At 40.2% G+C, this 20,182-nt stretch overlaps 2 protein-coding genes and 1 long non-coding RNA gene across 3 annotated transcripts in view; 2 read left to right on the top strand and 1 right to left on the bottom strand.

Annotated features, from left to right (window-relative positions):
• The window catches only part of LOC129813881 (uncharacterized), a 28,503-nt gene extending 22,628 nt beyond the window's left edge, over positions 1 to 5,875 (bottom strand). Inside the window, exon 1 of the long non-coding RNA XR_008753201.1 lies at positions 5,773 to 5,875. This is a non-coding gene — a long non-coding RNA (uncharacterized LOC129813881). The remainder of the gene's footprint in view (positions 1 to 5,772) is intronic.
• Positions 287 to 7,855, top strand: ccdc80l2 (coiled-coil domain containing 80 like 2). The gene is made up of 8 exons (XM_055866456.1): positions 287 to 458; positions 685 to 2,136; positions 2,224 to 2,380; positions 2,995 to 3,128; positions 3,276 to 3,418; positions 5,531 to 5,634; positions 5,798 to 5,878; positions 6,623 to 7,855. The coding sequence occupies exons 2-8, from the start codon at positions 958 to 960 to the stop codon at positions 6,934 to 6,936; spliced, it is 2,112 nt and encodes a 703-aa protein (XP_055722431.1). The 5' UTR covers positions 287 to 458; positions 685 to 957; the 3' UTR covers positions 6,937 to 7,855.
• A 2,498-nt stretch (positions 7,856 to 10,353) lies between these two features.
• Positions 10,354 to 19,635, top strand: LOC129833678 (FYN-binding protein 1-like). Its single transcript, XM_055898429.1, has 17 exons — positions 10,354 to 10,401; positions 12,577 to 13,567; positions 14,926 to 15,052; positions 15,650 to 15,746; positions 15,848 to 15,891; positions 16,090 to 16,213; positions 16,354 to 16,513; positions 16,636 to 16,768; positions 16,933 to 16,952; positions 17,067 to 17,139; positions 17,958 to 17,998; positions 18,169 to 18,235; positions 18,354 to 18,453; positions 18,548 to 18,710; positions 18,816 to 18,849; positions 19,008 to 19,039; positions 19,228 to 19,635. The coding sequence occupies exons 1-17, from the start codon at positions 10,354 to 10,356 to the stop codon at positions 19,248 to 19,250; spliced, it is 2,277 nt and encodes a 758-aa protein (XP_055754404.1). The 3' UTR covers positions 19,251 to 19,635.
• The last annotated feature ends 547 nt before the right edge of the window (positions 19,636 to 20,182 follow it).

The raw sequence follows: 20,182 nt of genomic DNA, 5'->3' as shown, positions 1-20,182 counted from the left end.
CAGCTATAATCTGGACAACAACTGCTTTAGTGTGTGGTGTGAGTGTCAAACCTCAAACCTCATGAGTGGGATGGTGAATTAGTAAAAACAATACTTTAAAGAGCAAGTTTACCTTTAAAAACATAGATCAAGACGAAAAACATGGGATTAAGCTACCTGTTGCTATTTATCACCTATAAAGTCAGCACTTGAATATCTGACAGATGCTGGGATCAAAACTGTCAAATAAAGCCATTCTCTAAATCTCAGCAATAATGTGAATCATATTCTATTCATAGCGTTCTCTCTCCCTCAGCTTGGGTCTGCTGTGCTGGGATCTTGTCCACTCATGGAGTCCAGGCACTGTGGGGTGTATTGTGTAATAATGGGCCCCAGATGTGGCAGCCTTTAAGGCATGAAGCACCAAACAAGCCTCGTGTCTGTCTCTCAAACGTCTCTGGATCGCAATACGATCCCAAGTAAGTTTGCTCACGACAATGGAAGAAAATATGTTTTACTGTGCACTGCATGATGTTTACGTTTAATGTTCTAATTTCAATAAATATATCCTATGTTTAATTTAGATGTACAATACAGATGAATGCTTGTTTATGTTCCTGTTTTTATGTTGGAATCTGTAAAAGCTCAGGTTTCAGTACCCCCTCCGCTCTCACCCTTTCTTTCCTCCACTCTGTTATTCTATAGCTCAGCATCGAACACATTGAAGGCAGTCTCAGTCTGAAGAGGAGCTCCCACCAAGCATGCTGCTTAAGAGAGTATGCTTTGAAGTTGAAAAAATTCCAGGAGTTTCCTGTAACAACGTTGGAGTATAATGTGAACCAGGAGCCGTGGAGTATTCCTCCTTATCCCCAGTCAAGCCAATCTGCTTGGGAGAGACATCATCACTTCAGCTGTGTGCTGTGTCTGCTTCAAGGCAGTTTCCCTGTGGATTATAAAGTGACCACCACCCCACTGAGGATGTCTAGGTTGCTCTGTGCTCTGCTTGTCCTTATGTCTCTGTGGAGTCACAGCCTAGGGGTTTCTGCCTCACAGCAAGGGAAGGGAAGACATAAGACCAGACCTCAGTATAAAGAACCTGCTGGTCTCCTGGCTCCGGAGGATGATCATGGAGGAGAGGGAGACCACGAGACCAGGAAAGTCCTTGACCCAGAACAGGAATTCCTGGCTGATTTTGCAGGTAAGAAGCGTTTGTGGGTAATCACGGCCCCGTCGCACGGCGACAACTACCTCCGCATGATGGAGAAACAGATTCAGGACATGGAGCAGGAGGGGCTGAACTGCCGCCTGGCCGAGAGGGACACCTTCATCGTCACCATCATCCAGAACGCCATGATGGAAGGCAGGATCCAGAAGACCACCTTCCAAGGAGAGGCCACTATGGAGAGCATTGACTCAGACATGGTCACCAAGCTGCTGCATTACCTTGAGCTGGGGGATCAAGGCTTCTCCATGCTAGTCATGAAGAAGAACCTTAGGGTGAGTGAGCGGTTCCCCTACCCTGTCCGTGTGGAGGCCATCCTAGAGGTCATTGATCAGTTCCCCTTGCGCAAGCTGGAAAAACTCACCAGGAAGGGCTCCCCTCTGAAATGTAAAATCACCAAGAAGAGGCTGTTGAAGAAAAAGATTCCTGTGAAAAAGAAGGTGTTCAATCCCCATATGCAGGGAAACGTTACCTCTGTCACCCAGAGGAATACCGTGGCCAAGAAGGCTGCGCTGAAGAGCAAAATTCAGGACATTCTCAGCGGTCGCTCCAGGTTCATCATTCGAAAGACGACCACTGATTCAAAAGGAACACAAGTATTCATCGCAGGGAAGGCAAACTCCAAAGATGTGGGAAAGGACAACCAAAAGAAGAATGGAAATGTTTTTACAGAAATAAACACATATCCTTCGACTGTAGAGAAAAGAGAAAAAAAGACTGTAGCCAACTCTAGAGATAATAAACCAGAGAATGTTGGCGGGGGAGAAGAAACCTTGGAGAAAAATAAATCCCCCAAAAAAGGCAAGGGAAAGAAAGATGGGAAGAAAGGGAAAGGGAGAGGGAGACGAAGGAAAAATCACAGAGAAGTGAATGAGAACAATAAGAAAGCACTGATGGACTTTGTAGAGCATTTGAAGGGGAAGAAAAGACTTATGGTATGGGATTTTATAAGTTACGTTTAAGTGTATCAATTAATCTGTTTGTGTGTTTGTGATAGATGTGTTCGTCCATTTGTGATACAGGTGATAGCCACGCCCAGTGCCAGCACACCTCAGTATGTCCAGCAGAGGGAGGAGAACGAGCTTCATTTCTGTGACCTTGCCCTGAGAAAAGTTACAATGGCAACCATCCTGAGCTCAGGGCCTGACACTACCCTCACCCTACACCACTACCAACTTGGTACTACTATGTGTGTGTCTGTGTCCACTGACTCCATCTCCTTTAGATAGATCCTACATTGATCCTATATCATATTCTCTTCAGGATTATAGTGTTATTATAGTATTATAGAGATTATCCGGTACTTTTTTATACTTTTTAGCCAGTAGTTCTGAAAGTAGCCCTCACGAGCCAAAAGTGGAACCCGAAATAGCATAATACATCACATATGTGCAGATATCCATATGTGCACCATTTCATTACTCTCTCTTTCTCGCTCTGCTGTGTGAGCATATTTCTAGCTGTCACTCAAATGGCGAGAGGCTGAAGCTCATTGGCTAGAACTTGAATTTCTAGGGGGTTGGCCCATGTGGGAAAATGTAGGGAAAAGGGCGTAGCACAGCTTCCAGAAAAACAGTCGCTTTCAAACTAGGGATTTTGTAGATAGTTGAGGTAAGACAGTAATAGTGCTCATAGATTATGCATGTATGAACTACACATTGACACACTCAGCCCAAAGTGGGAAGTTTAAAAAATACTTGGCAGCCGCCAAAGTTGCGGATTATGTCTTTAACAAATAATCGGGTTCCTCTTTGGGCTTTAATACAGTAAAACTCTGCATTTCTCTATTCCAGATTCTGAGGCGCCATTCACCTCACTACCAGAGAAGTTCACTGACCCAGATCTCATCTCTCAACTGATGAAGCAGTATGGGATGTCCTCTAATGTTTTCTCTATGACTATGACTGACTATGACCTGAAACCCAATGTAAGCATAATCTCTATCTTGCCAGTGATCATTTGATAACACAGATCACTTTCCTCAGAAAAGTGTATACATTTTTCTTGTACTTAACGTGCCAATTATAAATGTGGTATGTGGTATTTGTATCCTAATGATTTATATCCCTTTTAGAAAGTATTTGATGTACCTCCACCCTCATCTGCGTTGATGGAATATGTTGACACCTTTCCATCGCGACGATCTGAAATGGAGAGAGAGAGAAAAACTCCACTGGCCTGCTCCAAATCCCAAGACCAGGGCGGGGCATTGTTGAGGTATGTGATTAAGACTACACAGTATCTGTAATGACACCATAGTACTTAAATACTTTAAAGCTGCAAAAAATAATTAGAATACTTGGCAGCATGTAGCCTAGTGGTTAAGAGCGTTGGGCCAATAACCCGAACGGTCGTTGGTTTGAATCCCCGAGCCGACTAGGTAAAGAATCTGCCGATGTGCCCTTGAGCAAGGCACTTAACTCGAATTGTTCTGGATTAAATTGTCAACTAAAATGTAAATGAAGGGGTTATAGTGCTTTATAATGCAGTGCACAGATAATAATGTTTAAAGTGTAGGGCACAGATAATAATGTTTAAAACCTCTTGTTAATAGGGGGCGCTGTTTTCACTTTGGGAAAATCGTGTCCCAAATCGTGCCCAAATTAAACAGCCTCGTACTCTGTTCTAGATCATACAATATGCATATTACTATTACTATTGGATAGAAAACACTCTGAAGTTTCTAAAACTGTTTGAATTATATCTGTGAGTAAAACAGAACTCATTTGGCAGCAAACTTCCAAACAGGAAGTGAAAATTCTGAAAATGGGGCTCTGTGTCAGGGCTTGCCTATTCAATTGCCTTATATTTATGGATCTGTATGCACTTCATACGCCTTCCACTAGATGTCAATAGGCAGAAGAAGTTGAATGGGGTGTCTAGCTTGATGTGAGACCGAATGAGAGCTTTTGGAGTGACAGGTCCGCCCTATTGGCAGTATTCAACTGCGCACTAGGGAACCCCACATTGTCTTCTGAAATGCGTTAGGTATACACGACGAAATGCTCCGTCTCGGACTTTATTGGATACATATGAGAAAAACATCATAAAGATGGATTTTCAACCGAGTTTGACCAGTTTATTCGACGTTTATTGTGACTTTTGGAATTTTTTGTTCTATGCGCCAAGAGATGATGGACACGTGTGCACCACAATGCTAGCCAAAGGTGCTAATTCGACAGAAGAAATGGACATTCTAAAACAAAACAACGATTTATTGTGGAACTACGACTCCTTGCACTACATTCTGATGGAAGATCATCAAAGGTAAGAGAATATTTATGATGTTATTTCGTATTTTTGTGGTATATGTTGGCTCCAACAAGGCGGAGAATTGCTGGGCGCTGTCTCACAATATTGCATGCTGTACTTTGTACTAAACTTATTTTTTTAAATCTAACACAGCGGTTGCATTAAGAACCAGTGTATCTTTCATTTGCTGTACAACATGTATTTTTTAGTAAAGTTTATGATGATTTTTTTGGTTAGATTACGTGACTGTCCAAAATTTCTCCGGACAATTTGGTGCATTATGGCGACGTATTCACACTGTAAAACCACAATTTGTAGCTATAAATATGCACATTTTCGAACAAAACATAAATGTATTGTATAACATGATGTTATAAGACTGTCATCTGATGAAGTTGTTCGAAGGTTAGTAATTCATTTTATCTCTATTTGTGGGTTTTGTGAAAGCTACCTTTGCGGTGGAAAAATGGCATTGTGTTTTTGGATATTGTGGTGAGCTAACATAAATATATGTTGTGTTTTCGCTGTAAAACACTTAAAAAATTGGAAATATTGGCTGGATTCACAAGATGTTTATCTTTCATTTGCTGTACAACATGTATTTTTCACAAATGTTTTATGATGAGTATTTATCTATTTCACGTTGCTCTCTGTAATTATTCTGGCTGTTTTGGTACTATTTGTGACGGTGGCTGCAATGTAAAACTACGATTTATACCTATAAATATGCACATTTTCGAACAAAACATAAATGTATTGTATAACATGATGTTATAAGACTGTCATCTGATGAAGTTGTTCAAAAGTTAGTGATTCATTTTATCTCTATTTGTGGGTTTTGTGAAAGCTACCTTTGCGGTGGAAACATGGCGTTGTGTGTTTGGCTATTGTGGTGAGCTAACATAAATATATATTGTGTTTTCGCTGTAAAACATTTAAAAAATCGGAAATGTTGGCTGGATTCACAAGATGTTTATCTTTCATTTGCTGTATTGGACTTCTGATTTCATGAAATTATATTATATGAATATTAAAGTGTAGGGCACAGATAATAATAGAGCCATTTATCCCCACCAGGTTCATGTCTAAAAGGAGACTGCTGATCATCTCTACTCCATCTGAGGACGACTACTCCTTCCAACAGCAGCTCCAGGGGCTGAGAGGACAGGCCTGTCCCATGGGTCAGTATTAGGCTCCCTGTTAAACATCTCTAACCAGACTAGTCTTAAAGTTATTGTGGGTTAACCTCAGCAACGTTATGCTATTATCACAATAGTTCTCACTCACAAGTAATGGAAGAATAATGACTAAATACTTACATTTCATTGTTGGTCTTTCCAACAGGCGTCCGTCATTTTGCCTTGTTGAAGTTGATCGGAACAGGACCAACAGCCTCAGGCTCTGTGGAACTGTTTCCACTCAATGGTGAGTTTGTTTGTTGTCTCTAAAGATAATACTGTGTACTGACACAATGTCAACAGTTAATGTCAACATGTCGTGCATTCTGTGTTGTTGGGCATGAAATGGAATCCAACTCCCTTAAATGATCTAACCATTCCTATACACAGACCTTTTCCAAGAGATATGCTACAGAAAAACAATCTGTCTATGCTGCCCTACCAAGCAAAAAGACAGTAACTGCTCATTTGGTCAAAAATTAGTTAATGTCATTTTTGCTCCATTAAAAACATGCTTAATCATGTGGACAAGTATCCTGCCTCTATTGTATTCTGTTCTGGAGAAAATGTGGGTTATGCTAGCAGTAGTTGCATAAAGTTACTGTGAAACAAAGGTAAATAAAAGCCTTTTTTCCCCCAGTTCCACGCTGTGAGCAGTTTCTGCCTTTTTGCTTGGTAGGGCAGTATGTTCTTCTGTCATGTCCCACACTGATTCATACTCACTCTAATATATCTACTCTGGATTGTTAATTTGACCAGTTCTGTCATTTCTTGATTTCTTGTTTAGATTGATTTATTATTTGTATTATATTTGATAGACATTCTCCTTCACTGTTGGAGCTAGTAGCATAAGCATTTAGCTGCACCTGCTATAACACCTGCAAATCTTTGTACGTGACCAATCAACTATGATTTGATTTATTAACAGTCAAATGGTGATGCCAATAATGGGGAAATAGCATGACAAACACCTTTCCTTTATCCTTGACAGGAAAGAGCCAAACGGAGAATGAGCCTTTGTCACGGGACGTGGTCACTGGTCTCCAGGACCAGCTGAAGATCAACCGGGAGTACTTCAGTATGCTGGTGGTGGGGAAGGACGGGGATGTGAAAGCCTGGTTCCCCTCCCCCATGTGGTCTCTGGCCAACATCTATGACCTGGTGGACTCCATGGAGCTACGGCAGCAAGAAGAGAAGCTGCAGAGGACTTTAGGTATTCACTGCCCTGAGGACACTGGCGGTAGTTACCAAGGTTATGATGAGGAAGCAGATGAGAGCTACCTTTACCACAGGTCAGAGGAGTAAAGGAGAGTAAACAGCCCAAAGGCCTCAAAAAACCCATGGCAGCCAGCTCAAATGAATGGTTGTGGGTAAAAGTTTGACATAATAACAGATTGAACCATGGAAGGCTTTTTATTTTAAATGTTTTTGCAAACATTTATTAGAGGCGTGGCATTTGTAGTTAGAAATGGCCGACATTACAAAAAATGATCTACAATTGAAGAGTTTCATTCCAAAACACAGTATATCCATTTTCATAAATGTTGATAAATGAGCTTTTATTGTTTAAAGAACTTGTAAAAGAGATGGATGTGTGTTTTCAATATCAAATCATGGCATGGAGTTGTTCAAAAACAGAGTTGTATTTGTTTCAAATCTATCACTTGATGGATTCCTTTCAGAGAGACAAGTAAATCATGTTTTTTCACAAAACGCTACATACCGGCCTCACTCTCAGAGAAATAAGTAGTACTGCTAGGTTTTACACAGTGAAATGTTACAAATAACTACATATGTAATAAAGAACAGTACACATTATACATTTATTTGAATTTTTTTTTTTTTTAATAATTCACTAAGGTAGTATGAGATCTGTATGTAAAACATTTACATTTGACATTTTAGTCATTTAGCAGATGCTCTTATCCAGAGTGACTTACAGTTAGTGCATTAAGATTAAAATTTCTAGGTGAGACAACCACATACCACAGTCAGTTAGTTATACAGGATACAAACATTCCATTCCAGCTAAATAATGGATATATACTGTTTTGTTCCCCCAATTTCTTTATTCACATCAAAAATCTATAAATCAAAATCAGAGAACAGTAATATTTTACACACAACATGATGGTATCCATAAGCAATCATTGCTGATGAAAAAACACAAATGTAAAAATATTATGAATTTAACATTTTGGAAATAAACTCTTCAAATAACTAACATGTTTCTTGAAACTAAAGGTTTGTTTTTATAATTGTGATGTTGACATCTGGTTTCTTTCAAAATTACAGATGTGGACAGCTGTAAAATAGAAAGTCATGAAAAACTATGCCTGAAGGTGTGCTTCAAAAACTCCCCTATTTGGCCACATCAATCACATGTCTACATTGTCATGGAAAATAACTCCAACTCTTACAGTTTGTTATAGACTAACGTTAACATTACAGGTAGTAGGATAGGAATTGGTTTGACAACAGAAGGTCAGGTCATTAGCTGTAAACTAATAGGAATATGTGTTTCATGCTAACCTACAGATGTAGGATCTTAATTTAATCACCCCGTTGCATGTGAACTTTCCTGCAATGCAGGAAATGGAAAGGAAATAGAAATGGGGAGAAACTTATAAATGTATTCAAGGTTTAAAAAGGCTTCTGAAATGTGTAATTTCCAATGATTTTCCTTTGTGAAAAATGTATCCACCTCTACAAAAATGTCTAATACATTTCATAATTTCTTTAATCCGGAAAATTTCTCGAACTTTGAAAGTTTCTTCAAGTGCAGCGCTATGATAAAACTGGCTCTCATGAGGACCACCACAGGAATGGAAGACCCAGAGTTCATTAGAGTTACTAACCTCAGAAATGGCAACTCAAATAAATGCTTCACAGAGTTCAAGTAACAGACACATCTCAACATCAACTGTTCAGAGGAGACTGTGTGAATCAGGCCTTCATGGTCAAATTGCTGCAAAGAAACCACTTTCTCAAGGACACCAATAAGAAGAAGAGACTTGCTTGGGCCAAGAAACATGAGCAATGGACATTAGACAGGTGGAAATTTGTCCTTTGGTCTGGAGTCCAAATTGGAGATTTTTGGTTCTAACCACCGTGTCTTTGTGAGACGCTTTGGGGGTAAACGGATTATCTCCGCATGTGTTTTTCCCATTGTAAAGCATAGAGGAGGTATTATGATGTGGGGAAACTTTGTTGGTGACACTGTTTGTGATTTATTTAGAATTCAAGGCAAGCTTAACCAGCATGGCTACCACAGCATTCTGCAGCGATACTCCATCCCATCTGGTTTTGGCTTTGTGGGACAATCATTTGTTTTTCAACAGGACAATGACCCAACACACCTCTAGGCTGTGTAAGGGCTATTTTACCAAGAAAGAGAGTGATGGAGTGATGTATCAGATGACCAGGCTGCCACAATCCCCCGACCTCAATCAAATTGAGATGGTTTGGGATGAGTGAAGGAGAAGCACTCCACAGAGTGAAGGAAAAGCAGCCACCAAGTGCTTACAATCATATCATCGTGAGTTGAGACCCTGAGAAGTAAATGGTACTGAATCTTTATTAGCTACTGTATAACTAGCTTCATGTTTCAAGTTTCAAAGTTGATTTGCCACGTGCACAGGATACAACAGGTGTAAAACAGTACAGTGAACATGAGGCTGCTGAGGGGAGAACGACTCATAATAATGGCCGGAACGGAGCAAATGGAATGGCATCAAACACCTGGAAACCATGTGTTTAATGTATTTGACACCATGCCACTCATTCCACTCTAGTCATTACCGTGAGCCCATTCTCCACAATTAAGGTGCCAACATCCTCCTGTGGTACAGTAAAATTCTAACCTTGAGAGATCTTTCCAACAGCGCAATGATAATCATAACTTAGATAACATAGATAAAAAATAATTAAAAGTCTGATTAAAAACCACACAAGAACTGCAATGAGAGTTAAAGAAACATGTGAATGCAAGTATATGCAGGTCAGTGCCAGGTGGGTTTATACATAAAAAGTGAATGATATACATGTAACAGGGCAGAACATTTCACTTGGGAAAGCTTTACTGTTTGTTTACAGTCCTTGTTGTACAACGTAGTGTAGTGGCAGGTAGGAGCAGGTGGTAGCCTGTTGATTTATTACTATAGTTTTGTAAATATATACTATTCTATTTTCATTTTCTTTGTTATACGGTGCCCTGTTTTCTTTGCACATTTTTCTTTGAGGTTTTATGAAAGCGCTATGAGACGGAGATTAGAAAAGTTTGTAGGTGTCTTTTTGTTTTTTCTTATTCGAGTAGCTCTTAAGCTCTGCATTAGAGAAGGACTTGTTCCAAGCAGTTTTGCTCAACAGGGTTGTGTCAGTCTGGATTGTGTAATACAGCCTTTTCAACTTGAAACCTTTGCTTCCTCTTTGCTTTTACTCAAGACATGTTATCTTTTATTGAGCTGTAAGAACAACATCTAAGACACTGACCTCTTCTTAGCGTGTCAGGACGTTAGTTATTTCGTTGGAAAAATCATTAATACTAAGTCATCTTAATTACAACAGCCTACTTTTCTTTCACCCATGGATTTTATGTAACTGCTCCAGGCCATGTCATACCATAATCATCCCCAGCTCACAGACAACTAATCTCATGTATCAAAAAAGTAAATGTGTTGCTGTAGAACCTCTGTTATTGGCTGTAATTTACTCCTGCTAGACATGCAGCACATCTCTGGTGAGGTGACTATAGACAGGAGGAAGCTGAAAGTACCTTCTTTAATGTCTTTGTGACACATACAGTAGCCGTTAGACAAGTGAAACCCACTGTGTCTGTAAAGTCATAAACATGAGATAGTATTGTCACACTGCCTTTAGCACATCCATTACAGACAGACACCCCTTTAGATCTTTGTTGAATAATGATTCGCTTCTAAATAGCTACATTTGTAAGGGACATTATCTAGTTAGTGGCAAGAAAAAGTATGTGAACCTTTTGGAAATACCTGGATTTCTGCATAAATTGGTCATGAAATTTGATCTTCATCTAGGTCACAACAATAGGTAAACACAGTCTTCTTAAACTAATAACACAAACAATTATAGGTTTTCATGTCTTTATTGAACACATTGTGTAAACATTTACAGTGCAGGGTGGGAAAAGTATGTGAACCTTTGGATTTAATAACTGGCTGACCCTCCTTTGGCAACAATAACCTCAACCAAATTTTTTCTGTTGTTGCGGATCAGACCTGCACAACGGTCAGGAGGAATTTTGGACCATTCCCCTTTACAAAACTGTTTCAGTTCAGCAATATTCTTAGGATGTCTAGTGTGAACTGCTCTCGTTGTCATGCCACAGCATCTCAAATCGGGTTGATGTCAGGACTCTGACTGGGCCACTCCAGAAGGCGTATTTTCTTCTGTTGAAGCCATTTTGTAGTGACCATAGTTCTTTTTTCTTTGATTTAGTGTGGTCAGGGCGTGAGTTGGGTGGGTAATCTATGTTTTGTGTTTCTGTGTTGTATTTCTGTGTTTGGCCTGATATGGTTCTCAATCAGAGGCAGTCGTTGTCCCTGATTGGGAACCATATTTAGGTAGCCTGTTTTCTGTTGGGTTTTGTGGGTGGTTGTCTTCAGTCTTTGTGTGTCTGCACCAGATAGAACTGTTTCGGTTTTCACATTTGTTGTTTTTGTATTTGAAGTGTTTAGTTTTTGGTTTATTATTAAATTAAGATGAACACTAACCACGCTGCGCTTTGGTCCTCTCCTTCCACCGACGAAAGCCGTTACACAAGAGGAAAGCCATCCATCACTTATCCCTTATTGTCATCAACATGGAGCATACAGTAGTCTTTTACTGCAGCTATCACTAGTGCAGATTATAACAGATGCGTGTTCAAAACCTCACACCAGAGTAGAGTTCCCAGAACCTATGGTACCTGTTCACACAGACTGAACACAAATAAAGAGATTTTTTGTAATTTGCATCTTGAGCATGGAAATACAGGATTAACAAGAGACTACAGCTACAACAACAATGTAGGCGGAGACAGAAGTTAAAGAACTCTTTCACCATAGAGTGGTAATCTGATTATTTGGGCCATCTTAAGTCATCGTAATTATATTTTTAACAACCAGCCATTCAATATATTGTTTTTGTCAAATAGTAAGTAGCAGAACCATTATCGTTAAACCAACTATATTGACTATGAAAAACAAAGCAGAGCATGGGTTAATCAAGTAATGTGAGCACAAAACACCTATGTGTCCACTTCCTGTTTAGCACCATGACTTTGTTGCATTTCCTGTGTGATCTGTCACACACTGGGTCCTGAGGGTCTAAGTGTTCTTAATACCTCAAGACACGAATAGGTAAGTGAATCATTAGTGGCTTACTTCAGTGAGATTGAAGTGGCTAAAAATACCAACATGGTACAAACGCAGTATAGTTTACTCAGGGTTCGGTCGTAAGGCTTAGGATCCTTTTTAGAGTCCGTCCTTTGATGAAACTCAATCTGAGCTGTAAAATCATAGAGCAACCTTTCTCTTAGATGTTGTGATTGGTTTGGTATGAGCAACTGTACGTGTGGAAGTTGGAGTAATTTCTAAATGTCAGTTATTGAACAATTGTTACAACCTCCAGCTTTCTCCCTCCTGTCTCCCTCCTGTCTCTCTCCTTCTCTCTCCCTCTCTCTCCCTTTCTCTCCCTTTCTCTCCCTTTCTCTCCCTCTCTTCTTTCTCTAGCTCCCTCGTTAATTGTGCCTGTGTTTGTATAGTATAGATATTTTCAATGGTGGTTAATGAATCGATAATGCAATATTGATGTGAATGACATTAAATGTTTCCGTCTTCCTCAAATTCATATTAATTAGGGGAAACTCCTGAGAGTGTATACATAAAGCACACTTCCTCCTCAGTAGTCTTCTCTGTTTCCTGCCAGCAGGACAACAAGTCTGATGTGAAGGCCATCATGGCTCGCTTCAACACGGGGGGAAATGCTACAGAGGGTATCTCCTCAGAATGTCCAAAAGCTGCAGTGCATCCCACCCTGTCCTCAGGACCCCCCATCCAGCCTAAGAAACCTGCCCTGGAGACTAGCCTCTCAGGCAGCGCAGCCTCCACCGCGCCCAAACCCAACTTCCTCAAGGGCACCATCTCCACCAAGAGCGCTCCAGAAGTCAGGGACTTACCCAAAATCAAAGTGATCCCTAGTAAGTTTGGAAACGCCCAAGAGGACAGCAAACCCTCCTTTGTCAAACAGTACCCCTTTAAACTCAAACCACCTGGCCCAGAGATATGCCAGGATGCTGAGGTTAAAAGCCCTTTGCCCAAACTCCCTCTCCAGAAGCCCTCTCTGAGCTTGACCTCGTCTGACACCAAGTCTGCCTTTCCCAAACCACCCCTGGGTGTGGCCAAACCCTCCTGGGCCAAAGACAGCAGCTCCAAACCTGACGATAGTGGGGGTACCTCTAACTCCATCCCACCCAAAATACCCCCTTCCAAAAAAAACATAATCTCCATTGCAAAGATGAGTCTACAGACAGAGGATAGTGTGGATGCAGCAGTGGATTCTACAACCAAACCGCTGGGAGCAGCTTCTATCCTCAAACCCTCCAACTTTAGGACTGCACAGAACGTGTTCAATAGAGCAGACACCCTATCTGAGAATGGGGTAAAGGAAATAGCCAAACTTCCCCTCACTTCCAGCGACTCTTGTCTTCCTAAACCTACAGCCAGTAAGAAACCCAGCTTCATTAAGAAGCCCCTGGATCCCACCTCCCCGGTCGTGGGGGTGGGCAACAGTAGCCCGCCCCCCCCCAAAATGAACCCCATGCCCAATTTCCTGGCATTAGGGACTGTGCCAGCCAAACCCAACCGGCCTCCTAGGGTCACCTTGGAAAAGTTCAAGAAGGGCACAGAGGCTAGTACCGGTGGTAAGTGTTCTGTCTCAAACGTAACTAATAAGTCATGTAAGGCCAAATCCATCAATAGCCAAGATGCTTCTGCTGTGGTTTTCTAAACACGCTGCAGTTGTTCAGACTTTCCGTCTCGCACCCAGACCAGAGGGGTTTATGTGGTTGTATGCTCCACTGATCAGAACCCCCAGAGACGGGTAATAGAGCACACACACACACGTACAGTACACACTCACTCACACACTCGGCTGCATCATAGGTCTTCATCACAAGACAGAATCTGACAACTGAGAGACAGATTAAAGCTGTTGAATTTGCTTTACAGTACAGTGTGTTGCTTTATATAAGCTTTGTTACATAAAGAATAAGTGAAGTTAAACACGCAGCTGCGCTGTAATTTAATGTCAAAATGTAAAACCAAAGATGCAGAAATTAATGCTTCTCCTAAATAAGTTCCCTCTCTAGTTTCTCTTTTTTCTGACATTTGGAACAACCCAAATAAATAATGAGAACATTTAAAACTATATACATATAAAAACATATACAAAAATAAGACATATCATACATATCATAAAACATATCATATCATAAAACATATCATAAATATAAAAAAAAAAAAGTAACAAAGACAAATAGAAACTAATTTGTGTTGATTTGGCACTCGAGCATCAATACATTACCCATCCCCCAACACTGTCAACCAACAGTCATGACTAAACTAATTCACCTTGGTGGTGTTCAGACTGGTTTTATATTATTCTTAACGATTTCGCACAAACCAGAAAAAAATGCAACAATATGTCTGTGAAACTATATATACTATATATTCACAGTATTATGAATGAATTGTGGTTTATTTGGTATCATTTTGTAGTGTGACTGATTTTACTAATTGCATTAGTACTGTACAAAGTTAGAGGTGCGCAATTTGATAGATTCCCCCGCTTCCCCTAGCTCAGTCTTCCAGTGGGGAGACCTGAGGTCAACCTACCCCCGCCCCCCTCCCCATCTTGTACCTGTGAGTGGGAGACCTTCCCAGGCAGTAGCCTGCCTAGCTCACAAACTAGAATCAGTGCGCCCACTCCGACAAGGTTAATTGACCAAAAAGTCCCACACGGTGACATGATATCATTGATGTGACGTGCAAATGATCGATAGAAAACCGATCACGCAAATGTCACCATTCCGCCCATGTCACTTATACCTAAATCAGCCACTGCATACACATGTTTAGCAGATGTTATTGCGGGTGTAGCAAAATGCTTGTATTCAATCACTATATGCAGCTGATTTGAAAATGAACATGTTCATGCAATTTCCTTCTTCACTGTATGCGTGAGGAGGTCATCTACAGGCCTGTATTGTCTCCCCTGAAGGTCCTGCTGGGTTAAAGAAGGGATCTGTTCCCCCAACCCCTTTCTGTCACCCCAGTAACCATATGGCCCCACCCTTGCCCTCTCACCCCATGGCCCCTAGCCTGCCCCTGCGACCACCAGAAGCCATGTGAGTACCGGACTCTGATAATCAGAGGAGAGTCGTGTGAAATCTGGACGATATTAGAAAATACCACTACTGGCATTGAAGCACATCACAGGAGGCTGCTGAGGGGAGGACGGCTCGTAGTAATGGCCAGAACAGAGATAATGGAATGGAATCAAACCCATGGAAACCATGTTTGATGTATTTGATACTATTCCACTCCAGCCATTACCACGAACCCGTCCTCCCCAATTAAGTTGTCACCAACCTCCTGTGAAGTACATACATAATTAAAATGCACATAAGCCTGAAGACACACACTGTACTTGCTTCAGAGCATAGAAACAGCACACCTTCCCTTTCACAAAACCCTGTTTTTTTGTTTATATCCTACTATTAATTATTTCCTTCAGTAACTTTCACAGTAGAATCCCACTTGGCACACGCTGGTTGAATCAACGTTGTTTCCACATCATTTCAAAGAAATTACAATGAACCAACATGGAATCGACGTTAAACTGACGTCTATGCCCAGTGGCATACTTGTCCACTGACTTTATTTCCATTGTGATGTGGTGGGTCATTTTGGCCAGTTGACTGACTTTGTGTCTCTGCTTCCAGAATCCAACCTGACTCAGATGAGAACTATGATGATGTGGGGTTAATGAACAATCCTCCACCCCCTCCCTCTGGAGGACATCCTAGTCAAAAGACTAAGGCAAAAAAAAATCCTAATTTGTCCAATTTAGGCATATGTATTTTATTAAATACCACCATACAGACTTACACTATTCTGACTGCATCTTTTTCATCCAAAAGGACAGTGAAAGTGATGAAATGTATGAAGATCTTGATGAAAGATGGTGAGAAAGATTCCCTCCAAGTTCTATTCAACTTTTTGTATTGTACCAATCTGTGAAATTGGAAACAGGTTTAAGACATAGAGACAGAGGACTCTATAGTGCCCAAAAGCTGATGAGATGTCTGAGACAAGTCTATAGTTTTATATGAACACTGTACTTTAGTGAGCATTAACACCACTGACACTTATTTATAATCAGGGGGGCAGTGGAATCAAAGGAGCAAGAGAAGAAGAAAGAGAGGGAGGAGAAAAAACGACAGGTGGAAAAGAAAGAACAGAAAGAACGTGAGAGGAAAGAACAAGAGGCCAAAAAGAAATTCAAAGTAAGTGTACCCAAATGCTTGTTGTTCGGTAGTTCCCCTAGATCTTGCTGTATTGTAGAGTCCATCCGGTATACTATTTATGAAGTGAATTTGTTTAAGATGCATCTTCTATCATGTATTTCTGTTTCCTTTTGTGTCAGCTGACTGGTCCACTGAAGGTCATCCACAGGGTCCAGGCCAGAGTGGACTGTAAAGGGAGTAAGACGGACCTGGGGCTAAAGCAGGGAGAGTCTATTGACATCATGCGTGTTTTGGACAACCCAGAGGGACGCTGGCTAGGGAGGTCACAGGACGGCTCCTGTAAGTGACAGCTGTCTCCCCCTCCCCCTCCTCCTCACTCCTATTCCAGATTACTTTTCTCCCTCACATCCTTTTGACTGTTCTTCATGTGCAAGACTAACATGTGCTCTGTATATTTGCAGATGGCTATGTGAAGACTGAGTCTGTTGAGATTGACTTTGACACCCTGAAGCGTCAGGGTGTGTCTATATCCAGTCATATGGAACACGAACCGGAGGTATACGATGATGTGGCCTTTCAGAATGACCTCAGCAGGTAAAATGGCTCTCGATCCTGCTGACACTGTAAAAAACATTTGAGACAAATAACCATTGGAAAGACATGAATACCTTATTATAGTAATGTAAAGCATGAATTTATTTCTGTCTTTTGATTGTGTAATTATGTGATCCAATGAAATTATGTCCTCCTCATTCCAGTGGGATCAAGAGTGGAGGAGGTAAGTTTCAAATGACCAAAACGTAATATTGAAACTGAACAACACAATATGGCAATGTGGTCACAAATGACTTTAGTTAAATCTAGATTACATTTGTATCTTGGTCATTTCTAGTGGTTCTTCCTCCACCTCCTGATGAGGATAGTGACATATATGATGATCTTGACGATTCAAGCTTCGACGTCAGGTGAGAAAATCATGTTGCACTATGATGGTGTAGATTCATTGGTGTGCATTTATCTGTGAGTGTATACTTTCTATGCATGTGTGTGTAAGTATGTGAATAAGTATGTATGTGCAGCCCTAGCCCCTCGGACTCCAGATCCCCTCCTAAACCTCGCTCTTGGATGTTTATTAAGGGCTTCGACCAGTGAAGGAAAAGCCCAGGCAGCAAAATTGAGTAATACCATAAGATGGATCAGGAAATACACTGTAATTACCTCCTAACCCGATAACCCCAAATATCAAAGCACTAGTCAGGAGGGACTGAAGGGATTCATTACTTCACTACTGAATAATTTAATGAAATCATACTTAAATCATCCGTGCTTGACTTGGACTGAAATAGGTGCTAGTACTCATGTTGGGTCCCGGTACCGTTAATATTTAGGTGCAGAAGTTCCACAATACTAGGAGCTCAAGCAGTAGAAAGTTTGGGGTAACGGTACTTAGCTCTGGTGAGCTCCTGCCCAAGTCAAGCACTGTAAATCATTAAATAAAATACTTATTTTACATCCTTTAATGAATGAACAACCTTCCCCATTTCTGTCTATACATCTACTGCAGATGCACTCACTTACAATGTTCTATGTACAGGTGTGAAAAAATTATTCTAATCATAGTTCAATTAGTTGTGATTTGTTGACCTGTTTTTTGTTTTAATATTGCTAGATTCTCTGTATTGATTTGTGTCCTTTTGATTACAATGAACCCACAATCAATAAAATCAACTTGCACCAGCCATAACGTGGACTAATATTTGTATTCTGTTTTTGTCATTTTCAGAGTATCCCCACCTTCCCAGTTTGACCAGACAGGAAATACTGGTAACTTAATATGATTAATATGCAGAGTGACTATGTGTGTTCTGTGTCGGTGGCATTACAACAACTGAAGAATAGAAGTTTGAGAACTATTGTTAACTTCCCTTCCGTTTCAATGTGTTCTTGATGTTATTTCTCTGCATCTTTTGTTGTTCTAAAAAAATCTTCTGAAGTCAGTGATTCAGATATTTATGATGATGTTGACACCACTAACTTCCATCTGCCTCCACCTATTAGCAGGTAATGACAGAGAGAATATTTTTTACCCGTGTTTAAACAAAGTCGCTGTAATTACATAAGAATGTCCTTATCATCCACTGGGAAGCATTTTGATAATGTCCCGTTTTTCTCTCTTCAGTCTCCCACTAAATAAAACCAAGGGTAAGGCTGAGGACAAAGATCCTAAAAAGCTAAAGAAATTTGAAAAGGAAGAGAAGGAATTCAGAAAGAAGTTCAAGGTAATTTGGTTATTATCACAATTTACGTTTATAATTTTTTTTTTTTTTTTTTTACATTCGTTCGACCCTCAAACCTGACCTCTCATACCTATAGTATGATGGGGAGATCCAGGTACTCTATCAGGTGACCATCATTTCCACCTTGGCCAATAAGAAGTGGAGCAGTAAAGATCTGCTTTTGAGACCTGGGGAAACTCTGGATGTTATCGTTAAGCCTGTAGACAACAAACTCATCTGCAGAAATGAGGAGGGCAAGTGTGAGTAAGAATGAATCCTCAGTATGATACATAGGCGTTCTGCAATAAAACAAACCTGCAAGGGGACTAACTTCAATGATCTCTTCCCATCTCTCTCTCCTTCAGTTGGCTATGTCTTGACCAGCCATATTGTAGTAGAGTAAGTACAACACAAAAACAGATCATACAAAATCACATCCATAAATACAAGTAATATACTGTATAGCATGTAATTAACAGTTTACTAAACTGCAGAGAAAAATGCTTGGATATGAAATACCCAGAATTTGATACCAATCATCTGTTTTGCTTTTACAGAGATGCGGATATCTATGATGACATTGGTGATGGTATGTTTCAGACCTGGCATGCAATGGCATTTAATAATGAATATCATAATATATGCTAAATCAGAAGATCAAGCGATCAACGCTATCAATTTTATTCTTACAATATGGTGCTGATACGTTTTTCTTGTCTGAGAATTTTTTTCCACAAATGTCAGTCATCTCTAGTAATAGCTGTCATTTCTTTGCAGATTGCAGCTATGACAACAACTGAACACTGTCTACAAAGTGATGCGATATTTGTATTTTGGGGGTTTCTTGTTTATATCAACAACCTTTATCTAATTTACTGTGATTATTTTGAGGTGAAGTGGTTTTCATTCAAGAACAACACAGTCCACAGACACTTCCTCCCTTTATGAATAACTGTGACTTTGCATTGAATAGGCCTAAATGACATAAATTTTACGTTTTTATATTGAAAGTGTATTTTAATGCTTATATTCTATATTCAACAAGAGATATTAAAATTCTGATTGAAAACAAAGGTGCAATGATGATGATACATTTTCATCAAAAAAATGATTTACCATTTGATGCCAAATATAGCATGTCAGATCAGTTGTCATATGGTTGGCTGGTTCTCACCTGACAGGTGAGTTATGTCATATTGTAGGCCTACTGAAAGTAAGAGTCCATTAGTGATGTGGAGTTCGCAAACGATTTGTTCTTTTTTAACTACTCTTTCTACTGACTCGAGAATCATAATTAGTTTGACTGAGTGACTTGTTCATTTTAGTTCTTTGCTTGACCTGCTAGTTCTGGCAGCAATGTATCCTACCACTGAGATATAATAGAGGCCCACAGTGGAGGCGTCATGATACCCAGCTGTCAAACAGAGAAATGGTTCCAATCGCTTCTCCACCAGTAATTTTTCCCATAGGGTATTTTAGAAACACTTAAAATAAGGGCGTGACATTTTGATAACCATGTAAATCTCTAACAAGGTGACTTTCATCAATATATTTGGCTCTATTTACTCAGATTCAAAAATGATCATTAGCATCAAAATATGCATCACGCAAGACTACAAAACCCTCTTGCACGTCATCTTTAACTGACACCTTTGCTAACAGGTATTGATTCAATTTAAAACCTGCACAAGACAGTTCACAGAATTGTCAATTCAAAGAAATGTAGCCAATT

Source organism: Salvelinus fontinalis, chromosome 2 (assembly GCF_029448725.1).
Source record: "Salvelinus fontinalis isolate EN_2023a chromosome 2, ASM2944872v1, whole genome shotgun sequence".
Classification (NCBI taxonomy): Eukaryota; Metazoa; Chordata; class Actinopteri; order Salmoniformes; family Salmonidae; genus Salvelinus; species Salvelinus fontinalis.
This window is presented reverse-complemented; position numbering and strand designations above follow the sequence as displayed.